We start from the raw sequence: 20,209 nt of genomic DNA on the forward strand, positions 1-20,209 counted from the left end.
TAGCCGCAGGATCAAGAGACGCATGCGCGATTCGCAGTACTGTGTTTCGAGCTTCCCAGAGATGCTAGATCCTGAGCGCAGACACGCCCTCGCAGCTTAAGTCCTCGCGCGCCCCCTGGTGACAAACCTGAAGAACCAGGAGCTACCCCCATCTATATCTGGCCGACCCACCTGGTAGTGTGGTAGAGTATGACGTCTTGAAGGTGGTGGAGGTGGTGTTACTGGAGATTGAACCCAGGGCCTCGTGCAAGGCAAGCGGCCTACCACGGACCCACATCCCACGTCTTAAGATCTTAATAGTGTGCATACACAGTCCGAATACCTTTACTCTCATTGACTAGGTGAATAAACACTTGCACATGGTCTACTAAGATACTCAGAATTGAGACTTAAATTCGAAATCTGGTTCCAAAATCTACGCCACACTGGCTTCTTTATGACACCTGGCTTCAAAGTCATATGGTTTCGAAATTATAACTTCTAAAAATAGCTTTGTACATCCTATAGAGTTTCTTGGCAAGCCAGTTCTCCGTGGTGGCTCAAGGCCTTGGACCAGAGTGCAAAAGTTTGGATTCCCCCTTCAATTGCTTTCCACCTTGGGTTTGTTGCTTCACCTTTTTAGGCTTCTGTTTCCTTTTTTAAGCCAGAGTACTACAACTACTTAGACCCTAGGGTTCTTGTAAGGATTAAAGGAGAGGACACATTAGGGCATGTAGAGAAGTGCCCAGGGCATATCTTTAAGCCTTCTATAAATATTAGTGATTTTTGAGCCACTTTGTCTTGATAGAATTTAAAATTTAGATTGCTGAATGCCTGTTGACAATATATTATGTGTATGTGTGTTGTATGTATACACACAATGTATTTTTTTTCATAAATCCCCACTTAAAAAAAAACTCACTGCAACAGAATCTCCAGCTTTCCATGTGGACTTAGTTCTTTGCAGAACTTCATGTTTCCCGTTTCTTAGACAACTAGTAGCAATATCTTTCATCTGATCTCAGTGATGATCACTTAACTGTAGTACAGGCTGTTTTTGCCAGTCTCAAACAGGAGGCTGCCCCTCCCTAGCAGTACCTCTTCTGAAATCATATTATATAATCCTGTGGGTCTCTGGCTCTGATTGTGTAAAAGTTAGGTCAACTAGAGTCATTTCTAGGGACTTTGGATCAGGCAACAAAGCTGTGACTCAAACTACCAGTCTGCAGCATTGTTTTCTGCCAAGACAAATGAACAGATGTATCTGGTCCCATACTGAGCAATAATGGAAGAAATGCTGAGACACAGGTAAGGTCTACAATGCTGTGTCGTTGGCTTTCCTGAAGCCCAACCTGCCTTTCCCAAGGCTTAGCTTTTTCCCCTAGGATCTTCTATTGGATCCCCTTTTTGCCTAGTGGTTTCCGTCACTTGCAACCAAGAATCCTGAAAATTCAACCAAATACTACTATCTGTAGATTTCAAGGCTACTTTGGCAGCTTCTACCAGAATGTTATTAAATACAGTCACTTTAGAATCATTTTTCAAGGCCTTCACTAAATGCTGGGCACTGTGCTAAATTCTAGAAAGACATAATGGTAGATCATTTTCCTCATCCAGATCCTGCACTTGGAAGAAATGGTAAATCCATACTTTGATCCCAAGAGGAATTGGTTGGGCTACTTGACATTGGGTAGTCAAACTTTCTCTGAGCCAGTTTGCTCACCTATAAAATGAGGGGACTATGCCAGTTTTTAAAGTGTTGATGGAAATGGAGGAACCCTAAGTGCTCCTTAGGTGTGCTTGAGACCAAATGGTCTGAGCCCTCCCATACTTGCTCTCAGACAAACCTGTTTTTATAAACCACCTCCTATGTAAAATATCTTTTGGGGAAGGTTTCCTTTGCTGAAGGAAATATATGATCAGATGGGCCCTGAGGTTCAGCCTTTCAGCTTTTCTACCCCCAGGATCCTTTATCAAAAATGTCAGCCTTTTGCCTTCCTGTCATTCATTCTCCAGCTCCTCAGGGGCAATCGCTAACAAAAGGTGAGCTTTCTAAATCTGAAAGAACAGAAAAAGCCAAAGATTTACAAGCGGTCCCTAAATAAAAAGCCCCTTGATCAAAAATTCCTCCAGAAGTTATCATGCAGGTTGCTTAATCCTAATAAAAGACAAATTAAAAGGGGGACATTAAGCCCACTGGAAAGATTCAAAGGGTCTTTTCTGCACTTTGAGCCCTGCAAAATACATTTTTATTGCAGAAAGCAGGTACTTTGAGGCTTTCCTGTTTTCTTGGTTAGGTTGTAGAGGCCATAATTATTTTATTACCAAGGAACCAACCATGTTTCAGTTTAGTGAGACTTAAGTTAGGATCTCCAAAACACGAGATTTGGTTTACTGATTCAGATCTAGGGGCTCATGCCTTTTTTTTTTTTTTTTTTAAGTAGCTCGCTAGTGACTGGGGTACTTAGCCAAGTTTGGCAATGGCAGGACTTGTATTCTGCAAGTTCTGAATACAACTTTCCTTCAAGGCTTCTCTGTTCCACTTATAAAAATATTGCTCAGGGTCATTTGCAAAGTATAGGAATGGGTGGGAGGGTGGGATCTTGATGATCTGGAAAACACACCCCTGCTCTGCAGGAACTTACCCAGAGTCCCAGATCAGTTCATTCATGAGAAGCCTGCAGTGTTCCTAAGTAGGCCCTGGACTTCTAAATTACAGAAATGAAGAACTGTGCTTGGCTCCAGCCCCACCACAGACTAGGTCTGCAGCCACCAACAACAGCATGTGAATCAAGCAGAACTCACAGGCACACTTACAGGCACCAGTCCTGTAAGCAGGGGAATGCCATTATTTTTTTTTTTTCTAATTCCCGTGAAAAGAAATTTCAATCCCCTGCCCCATGATTAAAAGAGACAACAAAGTGTTTATTATTATTATTATTTTATTTTCATATACAAAAAGATAAAACTTGAAATAGTTCTAGATTTTTCCTCCTATTCTGTTGGGGTGTGGCTGCTGCTTCACACAGGGGGGAAAAAACTACATTCACATCGGTTTATTTGAGGACCCAGTGCAGAGTTCAAGCAGCAAAACCCCAATTTAGCAGATCTAATTTCAAACTTGACACTCATTTCTAAAAGTACCACAGTAAAAAGGAACAAAGATCCACTGCAAATGAATGAACTATGATACAATGTTCTTTCCAAAGTGTTTTCATTTCACAACTGTAATTACATGGATGTCTGCTTCAGGCCATTTTAGGGGTGTGTGTGTGTGTGTGTAATATATATATGTATGTGTATATGTATGTATGTGTATGTATGTATGTATATATATATATATATATATAAATCAGCACACTTTTCAAATCCAGACAGGGTAACAGCAACAAGCTTAACTCTGTATATATATATATATTTTAAAACATGATACTTTAGTATAACTTTTGTTAATTCAGTAGTACAAGCTATTTCTGTTCTACAAAATTTTTATTGTATAGCTACAAGGGTGAAAAGTGACCTACTACATTTACATCTCACATATCCTGGTATACAAACAGTACTTATTGAATTTGAGCCAAAAACTATAAGTTTTTAGTTTTAGCACTTGAAAGAGCTTCCTTGCTTCTACAGTCTTAAATCATACACTAGTCACAATTCCAGAGTTTGTGATTACTTGTCGTTTTAAACTGTGAGAAACAGGTGAATCCAAACTTTTAATTACAATTTGTATATACAAGTTAGATAACACAGCTCAATAAGACTTAGCTACCATCCTAAGCCCAACACACACATTCTCCACTAGGTTAGACAAGTCTTAGGGTGTTCCTCCTTTTCCTTACAAATAATGTACAAATTCAGAAGTAGCTGGTAAAACTGATATATAAGATGGTAAATAAAAGGTGACATTTTCTGTTGGTTCCAAAACTGTTCCTGAAAACTTTGTACTCTGCTGTGTTCTTTAACTGTATGTCTATTATATGCAGAAAGCTCTTTTCACAAGAATTGACATCAAACTCAATGTAAGTTAAATTTATAGTACTGTATAAAGTTATTTAGATTCAAGGACAAATGTGGGAAAGTATTAACAAGTGAAAATTTGGCCTTTGACATTACCATTACAATTATGTCAGATTCAAAAGCAGATTCTTCTGTACAGTTGAAAAATGGCATCATGTGGATTTGTGGCATGGAAATGAAATCTAGAAATGTTTCTAATCTGCGGTAACTCTCTCCTTCAACTCTAAAGTACCACTCAATTTTCTTTGCATTTTTACAGAATTCTCAAAAAAAAATGAGAGGGAAAAGCCGCTGGTATTTTAACACTTGTTCCCCTCACTGGTGGTCTTAGTATTTCAGATGGGGTCTCCCAAAGAATCTCTAATGAATCATTCGCTCCTAGATGGCCTGACAATGACTTGGACACTTTTCAAATTAAAACTCAGATGTTGCCTAATCTTTCCTACTCGCATCTCTGTCATTGTTGTAAAATTTGGATGACTGCATTTTTCCCTTACCGAGAAATTATTTGGCTAAACATACACTTAACTCATGGCAGTGCTCTGAGAAAACCCCACTTGGGCTAAAGCACTTGCAGGGACTGAAGTCAACAGTCCACTGAAAGGGGCAAAAATCAAACACTCAGAGGGCTGAGCCTGGACCCACTGGGAACACAATGACCTTGGTGTCCCATGGTCAGCAGGGCAGCAGGACAGCCCAGGCAGGCAGATGGCATCACTGAGTTACCACTTTTAATCTTGGTCTGCCATCTATGCCCCAGAAGACAAAATTCAGATGTGGTGACTGCTGGTTAATTAAGCTTCTTGAACTGGTAAAAAAGGCTCTTTAAAAATATATATATATATATATATTTATTTATTTATTTAAAATACATCATAATGACAAACAGCCATATCCCAACAAGGCCTAATTTCACAGCAACATATGCTACAGACATCTTCCCAAAAATGCACTGTGGTGGATGGTGGGTTTTTATCCTGCCATTTAAAGGAATGTTCTACATGTGAGCTTTTAGAGACTGGAAATGTGTTACAAAGAGCTCATCTTTGGAACTAGTTTGCATGCAAGACCAGCCAGTTAAGTTGCTTCACTTAATCAGACACACAAGAATACTGAAAACGGCAGAATGCAGAGGAGCGCAGGAAGCACCTTCAGATGACACTCCAGACCAACCCCACCACAGCCAGGATGAAATCACCAGAAGCCCTTCTCAGTCCTTGTTTCACTAAAACAAGTTTAAGTGCCCACACTCAGCAGGGTTCCTGCGTGTGTATGTTAAGTCTGCAGTATCAAGAGGACCCAGATGGTGACACCATTCAACATGAGGTCTGAGGTAACTGGTTCTTAAAAGACCTGGATCACACAAGTGCATCCAGAAATTAGAGCTGGGAAAAAGGAAAAAGGCAAGGGATTTGGGGATAGAAAAGACAAGTAGAAAAAAGCTTACAGCAGTTGCTTTTGGAGGAGGAGGGTGACAAAAACAAAGGCACAACAAAATTACATTCCAAGACAGGTGGCTGGAGAGCAGAGAAATGTCCTTTTATGGGAACAGAGAAAGGAGTGCGGGTTAGTTCCTGTAGTGCTACTGGATCTGCTGGAACTACATTTGTTGTAAGTATAAAAGGGTGAAGTGTAAACTACACTCTAAACCAGAAGGAACAGAAAGCACAGCTGGCTTTAAATGACACATCAACTACCTCCAGTGTACCTCTGGAAGCCATGGCCCGAAGCCAGTAGGCAGAGTGTGGGGGTCAGGCCTTTACCTGGGCCTCAAAGCTAGCCATTATGAACACTAGGATTTAGCTTAATTATTCAGTTTCCCTAGATCCCCATCAAAAGTTGCACTCAAATAACCATCCACTCTCTACCCAAAATTAAAAAGGTTAAAATGAAACCCCCTTCCACTTGATGGCAGTGATGCTGACCTTTGTGGGGAAAGTGGAAAAAACCTCTGTGGACATGTGAAAGATGCCCTGCTATTACTGGGTTTCTAGTTTCCTCAGTAGGCTCCTGGCTGATTCAACAGATTAAAGCAGTGAGCCAACCACTCACTCTAATCTTCAAAGGCCCTGACCACCGGGGACAAGATATGCCGGTAGCTCTTCATTTAATCTAATCACTATGTCCACGTGCCCTACCCAATTCTGACCATATCCAAGAATTATTCAACTCAATAATTTAGTCCTAGGTAATTCAGTTTAGTGGAACTCAAACCAATAAATCCCCATTTTAAAGTTTTTGTAGCCTAAATCTTTTTCTTGTGCATCCTGCCCCCATCTGTGCCCCATAAAATTTCCATTCCCCAAATACCCTCAACACAACTATATTTTGTGTCAGGAGCTTACAACCGAATGTTTAACTTCAGAACCCTCTGTTCAGAAATCTCAGGAGGAAGCATAAATGTCAAACACACTGCAGGCCCCCCCTCCTTCAGGTCTGTAAGGAGCCTAGCTGAAGCATCTGTCCTTCACAGCCACAAGTGGGAATTTTGGCCAGGAGAATCATAAATTGACTCTAGGCTGCCAGTGTATACAAGAATCTGTGTGAGTGCTAAGTAAAAATTCACACCCCTCATGCTCCAGTGTACATTTATCCTGAAAGGTAAAGCTCAGTAGCTCTGATTACAAAAGCATTCTTATTCAAACTCACTAGACTTTATAAAAATAATCTGTGGTATAAAACAATCTCCACACTGTGTAGAAGAAATCTGTCAGGTGATATAACTAAATATATATGTAGAGCTATAGATTTTTTTGAAGTAAAATTTCAAGTGTTATGTCTCTATTAGATAACCTATTCTTTTATTTACAATGCTATCTAACAGTACTGATGCAAACATGATTAGGAGAGTCAGGGAATGGGTCCATACCCAACCCAACAGTGGAAGTTCCCAGAACTCAAGACACAACTCATTCATTCAAAAAGACCCATCGTCACTGACTGGGGGCGAGGGGGTAAGCCAACTGACTAATGGGTCACAATTTTCTTAACTGTGAGCTCAACAACATAAACTTTGCAAACGAATGTCACACTTCTGTAGGCATCCAAAATAGCCCTCCTTTAAATAACATACTGCATACATCCATACAGCTACATGTATGTTTCTTTAGTGTCCTGTGACTGCCTAAACTCTAGACTATCAGAAGATACTGCCCCAGAGGAAAAAAGGTCAGCGCAGAGCCCATCACCCACTCAGGTGTTTAGAGAATATGCATTTTAATTCTTAAGGAAAAACCACTTCAGTTATCTCTACAAGCTGCCATAGGAGCAAATAAAGTATCACTGTTTTGGCACTACAGGATATACATGGAGTATCACAACTGAAGTCTTGCTTCATTCATACCTGGAAGATACCGTCATGAAAACATTAAAACTTGATAAAAACTTAAACAGTGGTAAATACTTTACATTCAAATTCTTGTCCAAACCAAGTTTATAGTGGACCCCCAAACAGGTGTGAAACGTGCACATTCAAAATATCCCACTAAATAACTTGGACTTTTGTTGACAGCTGCTAGGCCTTTTGAACTTACTGTCTTAAAAAATGTGATTGGATCAACTGGATTAAGGGTATTTTAAACTTCAATTTCTTTTTTCCTACAAAACTAAATTATTATCTAAAAAAACTATTCCAAGCCTTCTAAAGGTTTGGGATACATTCATAGGTAGACTGCTGGTTACAAATCAACTACCTGGAATCTTACTTAAAGAACTATGAATATAACCCTGAATGCATTAAATGTTTAAAATATAGACTGAGAAAATAACACAGTTCATCAAGTGAATTACTGGGCCTAAAACATATTGATCAAGTCTTAAATTCCTTATTACTAGGCTGAACACATTAGCTGCCGAGTATTTTATCAGTTTAGCTTTTGCAAACAGCCATTGATCAAGAAGAAGTCATGTCACCCAAGTGTGAAGGAAAGTCCATATTGTCCCCTTTCTGGATGCTCCCCTACCAAGTAAATAATAGATGTACTGCACTTCTTGAAAAGGTGTGGTCTAATGCCCCTGAAATGTGTACCAGGCCTAGTCATCTGTCCAAAAGTACACCACTGAAAACCCAACAGGCTGCAATAAAGACAAAATCAAACTGAACTACTGGACACCTTTCCAATTTAGTTAAGTTTCTAGTGAGCCAAGTTCTTGAGAATAATGATTATTTAACTTCTAGTTCCAATCCTAAAAACTCATATGCTTACTATATTACTTAGCAAAAAACAAGCAAACAAACAAACAACAACAGCAAATCCTCATTATTACCAGTAGGTACTAGGAACTTTACATACTAAAAAAGGTAAAATTCTATTTGTAAGAGGGCCACCTAGTCCTCCCATTTTGGATGGGACTATCATTTCCCTGCCTTTGTGGCTCAACCATAGGGGCCACATGACAGGCTTTTCTGAGACACACAGAGCACATGAAGAACATTCAATACACAGATCAGGTTCCCAAGGAAAAAAACCACATATAGCCCAAGCCCAGGGCATAGTTAGCAGGACAGAGAGAATATGAATGTGATCAAATGGAAAGAAAGGCCATAAAGCAGAACTACAGGATCGAGTGCTATGCTTCCTAAAGCATCAAGCATGTCAGGAGTGCTGACCTAGCCTCTTGAGGCAAGTTTGGTAGCCTGGAGAGGATAACCCCTTCCCTTTGCTCAGAATATGTGAGCAGAAGATGATATTCAAGGTTAGGCAATGTGCTTCTTATTCTGCACAAATGGCCCCAACTGGGGACAGGATAAATTCAGACTCAAGCAGCTGGCACCACTTTGCCTTGTAGCCAGATTTTCCCCTTTCTCCCCAGAACACCCCATCTGCAGTTCTTGTTCCCTCCTGCTAAGGACCAATGGTCCCAGGAGAAAATCCAGCTCATGCCAGCCCAGTATGCTCTGATGATATGTCCATGGCCTCCCCTGCTCACCCTATCACTGAGGACCCTCTGTAGGACACTGTGACACAGTGGCCTCTGTCTTTACTTGCTTCCTCCTTCTCTGGTTCATTTCCGGATCTCTAGCTAAGGATAAAATCCCAGTTACTACAGGGGTTTTCAACCAGGACATTATCTATGGAAGCCCATCCCCAAAGCCAGGGGCTGCTTAGATGACAGAACACTGGAAAGGAAAGAGCAAGGATCCTTGGCTACTTCTCTTCCCTGATTTGGCCCCCTGTAAACCTACAGGGCTGGGACAGTGCCTCTCATGGGCAGGGACAATGAGACCAGGCCTTATTTACAAGTCTTCCACAAAGCTTGGAGCAAAAAAGTAAAATAAAAATAGCAGTTCTATGGATGCCCCAAAAGTGGATGTTACATGAAATCTGTGGACAGAAACACAGGCAAAGGCCCTGTGATCCAATCACCACCATCACAGATGCATATCAGGACTCTAGGAGTCTCCCAACTCACAGAGCACGTGATAGCAGCAAATGAAACCTTTACCCAGTGGCAAAAGGCCCACCCAAGCTCCCAGAAGGTGGTGGATAGAAATCACCCACCTTCCAGCCAGTAGCAACCAAATGTGCCACCTGGAGCTAAAGGAAGCACCTTGCAGCACAGAGTAGGGGTAGTAGTGGGGGCAGTCTGAAGCCCTGAGAACTGCACAAACCCCCAAACTCTCCCTGTTCCCAGCCACACCAAACAGATACCACTCCTTACACTCCATTCTGATGTCAAGGCCCCACAGGGCCACTGCAGGGCCTGGGTGAGGGGTCAGCAAAGAAAAGCCACTCAGAGAAAAGGTATGCCTGCCCTCCTGTTCTGCACCCCAACCAGAAGGTCCCACAGAGCCAGGGCTCAACGCTCCTTTGGCCAGGCCAAAAGAATTAAGCCAGTGCACAAAAGAAAACCAACCACCCAGAGGAAATGAAAAACCAAACAGGGAAGTTGGGGTTTAGTGTTTGGCACTGGGTAGAATTAGTGATCTGATTATTCCTGCAGTGAATTAGCTACATTAGTGGTTTATTTGTTTCTTCTGAGGGTGAAAAGTGGAGATGCCCCCACTGCCTGAGGAAAAAGCTAAAAAAAGTAGATATGGCACTTTTCAATAAATATTTTAAAGCTTCTTAAAGAAATAAGTGGAAAAGAAAAGCAACTGCTGTAAGGCCTGTTTGCTGTTAAAAATTATTCCAAGGGAAAAAAATTACCACAGCACAAAATAAAACAGGGAAAAAAAAAAAAAAAAAAAAAAAGACATAGCTTACCAAAACAAAAAGAAAACCATCTGTCCCAGTGACCACTTGGCCAATCCACATTTTGACCCATGAAGCAAAAACTGAGCTTGGACAGGGAAGTAAATTGGCCTCCCACAGCATCCCGTACCCACTCAGAGAAAAGGACACCCACAAGCAGAAGGCCCAGATGCCACACACAGCAACTGAGTGGAGCAGCCACCCAAGTGTGAGCTGGTCCATCACACTCAGACTCCCACACCCTCTACCCCAGACAAGCAGCTCTGGCAACTGCCCTCAGGGCATAGTGTGTGGCCACTGGTGCTATTAATCCCCTCCAGTATTACTACTGCTCATCTACTGAAGGAATTAAATCTCAGGTAAAATTACCTCATGTGGGTATAAGGGTCACAGTTTTACAAGTTAAAGTGGGGTCATAGGTTATTCTGAACATCAATTAATCAAGTTATGGGAAACATCTGACCTTCCAAATAACCCAGGAGGTAGCAGCCCTCTTCAGTCTACCCAGGTCAACCTCTCTCCATCACCTGCCAACTCGCCTACTCTTGAGATTAAGAGACACACTGTTTTAAAATAAAATGATCTAAGGAAACCAGGAGGAGCCTTCACCAACAATAGTGATGAACGCCCAGACTCAGCCCAGCCAGCCAACCTATACTCGATGACAATTATTTACAAGGGGGCTTTATCAAACAAAAATGGTAGTACTCCCTAGAAGACAAACTTTTTTTCTTTTTCCTCTATTTCTTTTAAACATCCTTGTCATAAAAGTCAACTTACATTAAAATGTACTTACTACAAGACAACACAACTAACAAAATATATAATAAAACTTACACAAGTAGAAAATTCTGAGGTATTTCTGGTTTGAGGTGGTCTGTGGTCGTGAAGTTTTAATTCTTTTACTTTTTTTAAAATTTAAACCTCGGAAGCCACATAGCAAAGCATGTGTGTATATGTGGATGTGTGTTTTGTCTGAAAAAAAAATTTAGCATGTTTTATAAATTAAAAATTTTCAAATGTTGAAACAGCAGCATTAGGAACATTCACTGATTAGAGCAAGGTTATGGCATAATAGAAAACGTTTTTTAGAATATGCACCACTTTAAGGGGTCTGGAGAAAGCCATGTCCACAAGCCACAGAATGGGGTCAGTAATGTTACCACATGGGGCTGAGCCAGAGCTGCAGGGCTTGCAAGGTCCCCAGAGAGACAGGCCGTCTTTGTGGGGCCCATGCAGGAATTCTCTTGCCCTAGCTGTGCAGGGCGCCCCCTAAGGGCATTTTCCTAAACTGCCCCAGGAGGAAACAATTTCAATATTTCCTCCATTAGAGATACTTACAAGCATCATATCGCATGAAGAATGTTCACTGAACTGTGATGATTTCTGCCTTCCACATAATCTTAAAATTGGGGCAGAAAAAATGTTTCATCTTAGGCCAAGCCCAGGTCAACAGAAAGAAACTGGTGGGACCAGCAGGTGGGTCAGAGCTGCCCCTGCTCTCAGACTTTCTCCAAACCCCGCACTTGCCCTTAATGTTCGGCCTCCACAAGGTCCTTGCCCTCAATTCCTGGTTACCTGAGAAGTAGCCTCCACAGCAAAGGATGTTGCTCCGAATGTGCCCAAGTCCAGTGTAGCTCTGTTCCAAACCCTACCCTAGCACCATCCTCCCCTTCCAACCCCAGTCCAAACTCCTCGTCCTCATCCCAGTTTTTACTTGATCAGGACAACACCCGTTAAATCCGTGAAAGACACATCTGCTGTTTCTTAAGCTCATTGCCTAAAAAGGGAGAAACAACAACAAAAAAATAATAAAGTGGTGGGGAGGAGGGGGTGAGGGCCAAGGAGAGAGGAAATGCCTCTTCTGAGGAAGGTATGTTCTTATGTAACAGTCTTCAAAGGTTCCTCGAGTAGAGTTTGCAGCATTAAGTTTCCTAAGACAGGAGATGGGTTTCTTTGTGTCACAGATTCTGAGACAACAAACAAAGAGAAAATGGGAAAAATGAATCCCAAAGGACAGGAGGTGGCTGAGGCTCTTCAGCATGGCGCTGGTTCTGCATTCACAGCTCAGCACCTCAACGCCTGCTGACGTGTCCGCTGTTTGCAATACAGTAGAGCAATATGCTGGTAAAAACTGATCCAATCCAAAAAATAATATTAATAATAATAATTATAATAATTATAATAATAATAAAAAGTCAAGGTAAAATAGCAGCTGCATTTTATGTGTTTGTTGGTTTTATGGGATTTCCAAAACAAAACACAACTTTTTTTTCCTTTTTTCTTCAGATCCAATGAGTCTGGAGAGACACTCATGTCCTGGGCTTAGATGCTGGACTCCTTAGGGGGCAGGTCCACATTAGTGACAGAGGTCACCAGTGAGACAAGACAGTCCGAGGTAGTGCCGTTGACCGACCTCCGGATCAGGGACACTCGCTCCTCCACGCAGCCTGCAGATAGGCGAGCTTCTGCATCATGGTCCCAGCACTCCTCAATGGTCACACAGAGCTGGGCCAGGCCCTGTACAACAGTGGGAGAATGAGAAAAGACACCTTGTTAAGACCTCTAAGTAAGGACAAGCATGGAAGACACCAAACTTGATGATGATCCCAAGGATCAGTCAAAGCCTATTGGCCAAACCACACCAGCAGGTCAATTAACAGGTGCCTAGTGGAAACTGCAGCAATCACCATGCTTGCCTTTCTGATAGCCACTACCCTGAGCCCACTGGCTTCCGTCAGCCCCAGAACATTGCTACTCCTCAGCTTATGAAGGGGAGGGATCCAGACCCCTCCTAGAGGAGATACAGCTGCTTACCTTGGAGCAGTGGTATTAAATCATATTTTATGCAAAGCCCAAACACAAAGGCCCAAAGTATAACATATGAGTCATAGTGAGAACCAAGAAGAGGGCATCATTCTAGCTTACCCCGCACAGTCCCTGGAGCACCTTTCTAGGATCTAAAAAATGGACAAGCTTCCTCTTTGTCCCTTTCTCCCTTGATCTCAGGCTCCTGCTATGCCCCATGGAATCCCTGCACTCAGACCCCTCACCGGGTGCTTTAGCCAGTGATCCTTAATGGTGGGTCGCATCTTCTTGTGAACAACCACCTCCTGCAGCTCTTCCAGCGAAGGGTGCTGGCCAATCTCCTCCTCAAAAGGCAGCATATACTCATCCACGGGTCCTGAAGGCAAGAGAGAACCTGGTTGGATGACATGGAGGCCCCTCAGCTCCCAACTCAGGATGCCCAAAGTTGCTATCCCACTCACCATCTGCAGCCTTGCAGCGAGACACAAGCTCCCACAGCACCAGCCCCATAGCATACATGTCAATGCGCAGGAAGGCGTCTCGCTGGAAGTTGATGGCTCCCTCAAGCACCTCAGGGGCCATGTACCGTCTGGTGCCTACCTGCATGAGAACAGAAGAGTGCAGGGTCTCCAGACACTAATCAAGCATAAATGCACACTCAGCCAGGGCACAGAAACCATAGCCTGTGTGCACCACAGCAGGATACCAAAGATAGCAAGCCCTGACTCACTGCATTCACAGCAGGGTCATGAACTGTACCTGCGGATGATTTTAAAATATAACACACTGGAGTCAGCAGTGGTAGAAAATGGAATTGCTTTCAAATTCCAACAGCAAGACCACAAGACATTTATATCAATGATGTGTACTTTCTGAGGTTTGAAACAAAAATAAAGCAAGAAGAGAATACTTAAGATCAAAATGGACTGCTATGGGATGATTTGCTAGGTTTAATTTTTTGGCTACTTTTTCTAGGTTCTTGGCTTAGAGTCTTAATACTTTTCTATTTTGTTTTTTGATTGATAATTATGACTGGGGGGAAAAAAAGATTGAGACCACAAGGACAAGTGGCCAAAACCTGAACAGGGAATCTAGGTTTCTTAGCTGACTGGCCTGGGGAAGCTTCACAAGCCACCAGGCCTTGGCTTCTTTATTGCTAACACAAGCTCTGTTCCCTGAGTTCTTAGCTCCAAAGTCATGCCCCTAGAAGTTGTCAGCTCAATCCCAGAGTATCCACCCTGGTTCAGCCCCCCCACTTCCCAGGCCCAGGCTCATTACCTGCCCATGGGTGTCCCCTGGAGGTTTCCCTGGCTCAAACCGAACAGCCAGGCCAAAGTCAGCCAGGACAGCTGTGAGGTCACTCTTCAGCAATACATTCTTGCTTTTAAAATCCCTGTGGAGACAATTGGGCCCCAATGAAGTAGAACATCATGATCCAACATCCCTTGTGCTTGAACATTATGATCTAACTCCCACCTTGGCTCTTAAGATATTTGAGTCTGTGCCCCAGAGCCCCTAGATTAGATCATCCCACCCTATCTGGGGTGCAGGGTCTGTGCCTGGGTGCAGAGGTAAGGCAGCTTCAGGAGCCCAAACAGGTGTGGGAATCCCTCACTGCCTTTGATAAAAGACTTCTGTCAATGTTGGCAAAGCAATTCCTACCCCAATGGCTGGTCAGACCTTGTCCCAGTCCCCACAGCATCAAAGGCCAGCCCACACATCCTCAGAGGGGTTGGGAGACAGGTACACTGGCCTGGGATGCACATTTTCTGGGAAGAAATATTTGGAATGTGAGTGAAAACAGGAATTTAAAATTAGCTTGCCAAAGATCCTGACAGGCCACAAAGGCAGAGTGGAACAGGGTCCTGGAGTGTGCGTTCATTTTCACTCCTTAATAAGAACCACTTTGGTCCTCAATTTCCCCAGCACCTGTCCCAGCATTGCTATGAGGATAAAACTGAGTGAGCAGCAAACAAAATGCTTTGGGCCACCCCTGGCAAACTTACTATGCATTACTGTTAAGTGGAACCATATCCAAGAGTCTACATTCAACCTTTTGACCTACAAAAATGGCAAGTCTACACAACCTCTATGTCACTACTGTTAACACCCTTAGGGACCTTTCAGCTTAGAAACCTGGACTTCTGAGTCTCATTCCCCTCCCTCATAGTTATGGAGACAGACTAACTAGTTATACGGGACCTTGTCTAAGGCACTCAACCTCTCTGCACTACTGTTCCTTCACCTTTAAGATAAGGAGAAGAAACAGTTTCTACCTTACAAGGTGGTAACTGAGGAGTCAATAGGTTGGTATTTCTCAAGCATTCAGGTATTTCTCAAGCATTACTGCCTGCAATTCAGTAAAGCACAATGGTGACAAGTTAAAAATGGTTCTTAACGTATGGTTCAAGGGCCTGGTGCAGTGGCGTATCCTATATTCCTAGCAGCTTGGGAGGCTGAGGCAGGAGGATCATGAGTTCAAAGCCAGATTCATCAATTTACTAAGGCACTAAGCAACTCAGTGAGACCTTGTCTCTAAATAAAATACAACACATGGCTTGGGATGTGGCTCAGGGGTCAAGTGCCCCTGAGTTCAATCCCCAATACTCCCCTCCACAAAAAGTATGGTTCAAAGACCCCAAAAGATTCCCAAAATTGTTTCAGGAGCTCTCAAGGTCAAAATTTTTCTTTAATTATCTAGCATTTGCCTTTTTAAGTTTTTCCTCTCAGAAATATAGAAAAGAGTTTTCCAAGGACTATATGATAGATGATGTCCTCACTCTAAAAAGATAAGAGTGTGTGTGCTCTACTCTAGGAAATATCAACAGACAAACCCCACATATACAAAAATTCCTTTTAAGGGTTAAAGGGTTCTAACCATAAAGTTCAAGAATTGCTGAGCCAACTCTTCAAAGTAACGCAGTCGGCACTTCCTCACATAGCCATTAGAGGGCACCAGAAAACCAGTTTAGGAGGCCAAGCCATCCAAAGGACACAGGTAAAGGCCTCGTTCTGTACCCAGTCATTACAATACAACACAGGGAGACTAGGCATGTATAGAAAATTGAGACACACCTTACACCCTCCTCTCACCCACCAACCCTCTCCAGTTCCAGGCCAAGCACAGAGAGAGCACCTGCTAGCCCAGGTACCTGTGGGCAATAGACGGCTTGTGGCCCTCACCACGGCACCAGGGTACATCCTCGTGCAGGTACGAAAGGCCTCGTGACATCGTTTCTGCCACATGACACAGTTCGTTCCATGTGATGATGTTCCCCTTGAGGTAATCCGTGAGGGAGCCCTAAGTCAAGGAAGCACAAATCTTAGACACAGGCTCTAGGTGAATGGCAAGACCCAACCCAACCAACCCAACCCAGCCCAGCCCTAGGAGAGATGTCTTTGAAGGCCAATGGTTGGGCTCCTCTCCTGGGAGTCTATAATGAACAGGAAAGGCAAATGAGACCAGGATAGAAAGTCCAGGGGTAATCATCAAGTCACTACTCTTATTATAGATGTAACCTCAGGGTCAGAGGCTCTTATAGGGACAACCTGGTCCACACCTATGGCAGAATCACCTCATGGGAACCTTTCCATCGCGTATAGATTGACAGCATGGCCCACCTTGTCATGGAAGGCCGTGATGAGCCACAGCTCCACCTCAAGGTTGGAGCCTCGTTTCTCAGCAGCAATGAACTGCAGCAGGTTCTCATGCTTCATGCCAGGCGTGCTGAAGATCTCCCTTTCACTCTGCCACGACTGCTTGTCCTGGAGCATGGAGGCAGCTCAGTCAGGCTATAGCCACACAACCCCACAGCAAGGCGGTTGCACTTTCATCCATCCCCTTCCCACTAGCCTCTCAGTTTCAGCATCCATAAGGGGCCTAGGAGACCAGGACTGAGCCACACAACATCAGGCCAGCAGCAACCTCTTAGATCACTTAACATCAGCCATGATTTAAAAATGAAACCATTGCGGGTCCAGAGATGGGAAGCGAGTTGCCCCACATCACCCAACAAGTGAAAGGCACGCCAGGCCAGGCTTTGTTAAGTGTCCTAGGCAAATGCATGGGGTGGCCTGGTGTCCAGAGTTGCTGAGCAGAACATGACAGCAAGAACAAAAACCCAGGGGCTGGGGCTGTAGCTCAGTGGCTGAGCGCTCACCTCACATGCGTGAGGCACTGGGTTGGATCCTCAGCACCACATACAAAAATAAATAAGACAAAGATTGTGTCCATCTACAACTAAAAAAAAATTTTAAAAAAGAACAAAAACCCATATACCATAGAAGATCAAGGTATAGCAAAGCCCTGCCCTGGTTCTTCAATGCAATTTAACTGCTAAATGCAGTCCCCATATAGCTGAGAGTAACGTAAATGGCAACTTCAATGCAGCTATTTCTTCCTCATCCCACCAGTGTCCAGGGTTTGGACTGCCCTTGCGTAGAAGAGTCTCAGCTCAGGCCACAATGAGGGAAGATGACTTGGAGCCCCCACTCACTCACCTGGAGTGGGAAGATCTTGACAGCCACAAAGTCATTCATGAGCTGGGCCTTCCAGACACAGCCAAAGCGGCCACGAGCCTTGATCTCCAACAGCTGCAGTGGCTTCAGACCCACCAGGGGGGATGGGGGTGGAGGCCCAGGGTCCTAGCAGAAAGCAAAGTCTTAACCAGTTCTGGCCTAGCCTCATGCCCCCTCCTCACGCCTGCCCCAAGACTGCACTGTCTTACCTCGTGGATGTCCACATGGCCATAGGGAGGCTTACGATGCCGATACATCCAGAAGGCCAGCAGGACGATGAGGGAGAGGCCCCCAATGGGCAGCAGCGAGTAGGCCAGCACCGTGAGCAGGGTAGGGGCTGTCGGGGGTGGCTCGTACGTGACTGGGGGACACACGGAGCCCTGCGTCACATAGCCCGCCCACTCCCACACCTTCACAGGGCCCTGCAGCCATTCCCCATCCAGCTCCAGAGCTGAGCACTCTGGGCCAAGGAGAGGCCCAAGTCTGCTAGGTCAGATGCCCTCTTCCCACTGGCCCCTCACCTTCTGGGCCCCCAGCCTCCGGCAAGTGGGTGAAGCGCTCGTTGCAGAAGTTGCCTTCGCAGCAGCAGAAGTACACCTGCGGGTTCTCCTCGGTGGCCACACACTCCTGCCTGAAAGCAGAGAGCTTTCCTTACACAGGCAGGGGATGCAAGACTCTCCCAGGCCTGCCCAGCCAAACCCCTCCCTATAAACAGAGCATCTTCTGGGCAACATCAGCAGGACAGGTGAAGCCATCCAAAGTTGGGGAGAGACCACTAGGAGTCAACACACCCTGAAACCCCTCCTCAGAGCTGGAGCAGGGCAAACACGGTTGCGGAAGAGCGTGGGAGCCTGCTTATCACCTGAAGAGCCCCTTTCTTGCTCAGTTATCCTGAGAGCCACAGGGCCAAGCGGGAAGTGCAAGTATAGGCAGGCTTCAGTAGAGGAAGGGCAAGCCTTGTGGTACCTGTCGTAGCAGTTGAAATCATCCAGCCAGCAGCCCTTCTTGACGAGCTCGATGGTGCCTGAGCTGTTGCGCCAGGAGGCGTAGCAGTGCAGCCTCTTGTCTTGCTCACCCTCACAGCGCTCCAAGCCACTCTGATTGGTGCGTTCCAGCTCCCAGTTGGCGTTGTAGTAGATGCACTCCCGTGTCTCAGCCTCCCCACGCCCTGAACCTGTGCCCAGAGAAGAGACACTGAGCATGCCCCACAGGGCTACTGTCCCAAACCACTCTACTGGGCACCATGCTCCCCCTGTATCCAACACCTCAGCTTACTGTGTGTCAGCCTGCACCATCCCCAGCTCACTTTTCCCACTATAGCTGCCCTAAGCCCAAGCAAGGGGGAAAGGAAGGAAACCTAATACCATGCAGGATGGACAAGCAGCCAGCCACTGGCACAAAAGGTGGCATTAATAGTGCCTGAAGCTGGGTGATGGCAGGCTGCTTCCCTGCAGTACCAGGATTAATGAAGAAGCCCTCAAAAGCCCCAGTGCAAAATCTCTATAAGTGCAGGGGTGGGGCTATAGTATTTAATAAAAACAAACACTCTCAGGCATAGTCCAGATCTATCCAATAGGAATAAGGGCAGGATCTCCATTTTTAACCTTCCTGTCTATCTCAGGAGATATTGATGGAAACCTTTAGGACTACATCTGGAGGAACTATAAGGAGAAGCGGCTTCCTACTGCCCCCTCTCTCCTTGGTCACCACGGTGCTCCGCCCCCAGATGAGCTGGAATGTCCTCCACAAGAGAACAAGGACCCTCCAGTGTCCCTTCTACACCCAGCATCCATACCTGGTGCTGCAGAATTCTGAAGATAATGAGGCCTGCACAGGTAAACCTCCCAGAATCACCAGCAGTGATATGTGCCTCTAGCAGGAGAAGAGCTGGCTAGTGGCTAAGTTGTAAACACAGATCAATCTCCCAGCTGGGCTTGGCCCCTGATGATGACCCCCAGGCAGGCATTCCACTCCTGAACTTCTTTCTATCTCCGGAAGAAATGCCACCCAGGTGGTCAACTGCTTTAACCTTCAACTGCCTTCAAATGCTTTCCTTTAAACATGGCATCAAACATTTACCAAATCCACCTTCTTTACTATCCCTACAAGATGACCCCCAGACCCAGTCCTAGCTTGTTCCCAATTCCCCCATGAACTCTTTTGCCCTGGGATGGAAAAGAATATGCAGATGGCAAAAGAGATTTTGCCTGGGAGTAGTCAGCTATGGCCCCTTCACCAGGCATCCACACGAAGGACTCACTGACAGAACTCCATGAAGATATCTGAGAGGAAACCAGCAGTAAACATTCACCAGTCTTTCCACACTCCTTGAGCCTACTGTGGGGCAGTGCCTATCAACACCCCTGGCTGGGCTCCCCGAGTCTCCCCCGACAACTGTGCCCACCATAGGAGGAGAAGGAGCCAAAGTCAATCCCAAAAAACCACCAGCCAGCCCATGCGCAGCCTGACTTCACTGACAGCAGGAAAGGCAGGCAAGGAGAAGGAAGCCTACCTGATCCTGGGGAAGGCAGTGCCCTGAGTTCTAGCACAGCCCACGGCTTGATTCCCAAGGCCTATTCATCGAGGAAAATACTGACTGGTAGAGGGAGGAGCCCCTCTACCACAAGGAGGAACACACTCTGCTCAGACTCACCCTTGCTCTACCTCCCTGCAGTGATAAAAGGTCCTTC

At 44.9% G+C, this 20,209-nt stretch overlaps 1 protein-coding gene across 2 annotated transcripts; it reads right to left on the reverse strand.

The window, feature by feature from the left end:
- Positions 1-2,903: 2,903 nt before the first annotated feature.
- On the reverse strand, positions 2,904-19,229 carry Acvr2b (activin A receptor type 2B). Of its 2 annotated transcripts, none has more exons than XM_048794934.1 (10): positions 18,486-19,229; positions 18,041-18,150; positions 17,729-17,856; positions 17,502-17,645; positions 16,623-16,766; positions 16,154-16,302; positions 14,280-14,394; positions 13,463-13,601; positions 13,247-13,377; positions 2,904-12,713 (listed from the first exon to the last, which is right to left on the reverse strand). In XM_048794934.1, the coding sequence occupies exons 1-10, from the start codon at positions 18,719-18,721 to the stop codon at positions 12,519-12,521; spliced, it is 1,491 nt and encodes a 496-aa protein (XP_048650891.1). In that variant the 5' UTR covers positions 18,722-19,229; the 3' UTR covers positions 2,904-12,518. The 2 variants fall into 2 exon arrangements, with proteins under 2 accessions (XP_048650891.1, XP_015344965.1); XM_015489479.2 differs by having other exon boundaries at positions 17,729-17,880; positions 18,486-19,227.
- Positions 19,230-20,209: the final 980 nt, after the last annotated feature.

The sequence above is a fragment of the Marmota marmota genome, unplaced genomic scaffold, assembly GCF_001458135.2.
Source record: "Marmota marmota marmota unplaced genomic scaffold, marMar, whole genome shotgun sequence".
In the NCBI taxonomy this organism is placed as follows: domain Eukaryota; kingdom Metazoa; phylum Chordata; class Mammalia; order Rodentia; family Sciuridae; genus Marmota; species Marmota marmota.

Excerpts from the sequence above, each read along its gene's own strand:
- Acvr2b (XM_015489479.2), bottom strand. The coding sequence starts at position 18,721 with ATGCTCAGTGTCTCTTCTCTGGGCACAGGTTCAGGGCGTGGGGAGGCT. Across the intron at positions 18,151-18,485 it reads GATTTCAACTGCTACGACAG|GCAGGAGTGTGTGGCCACCG; the intron begins GTACCACAAGGC and ends CTCTGCTTTCAG. Across the intron at positions 14,395-16,153 it reads AAGCCGTCTATTGCCCACAG|GGATTTTAAAAGCAAGAATG; the intron begins GTACCTGGGCTA and ends TTGTCTCCACAG.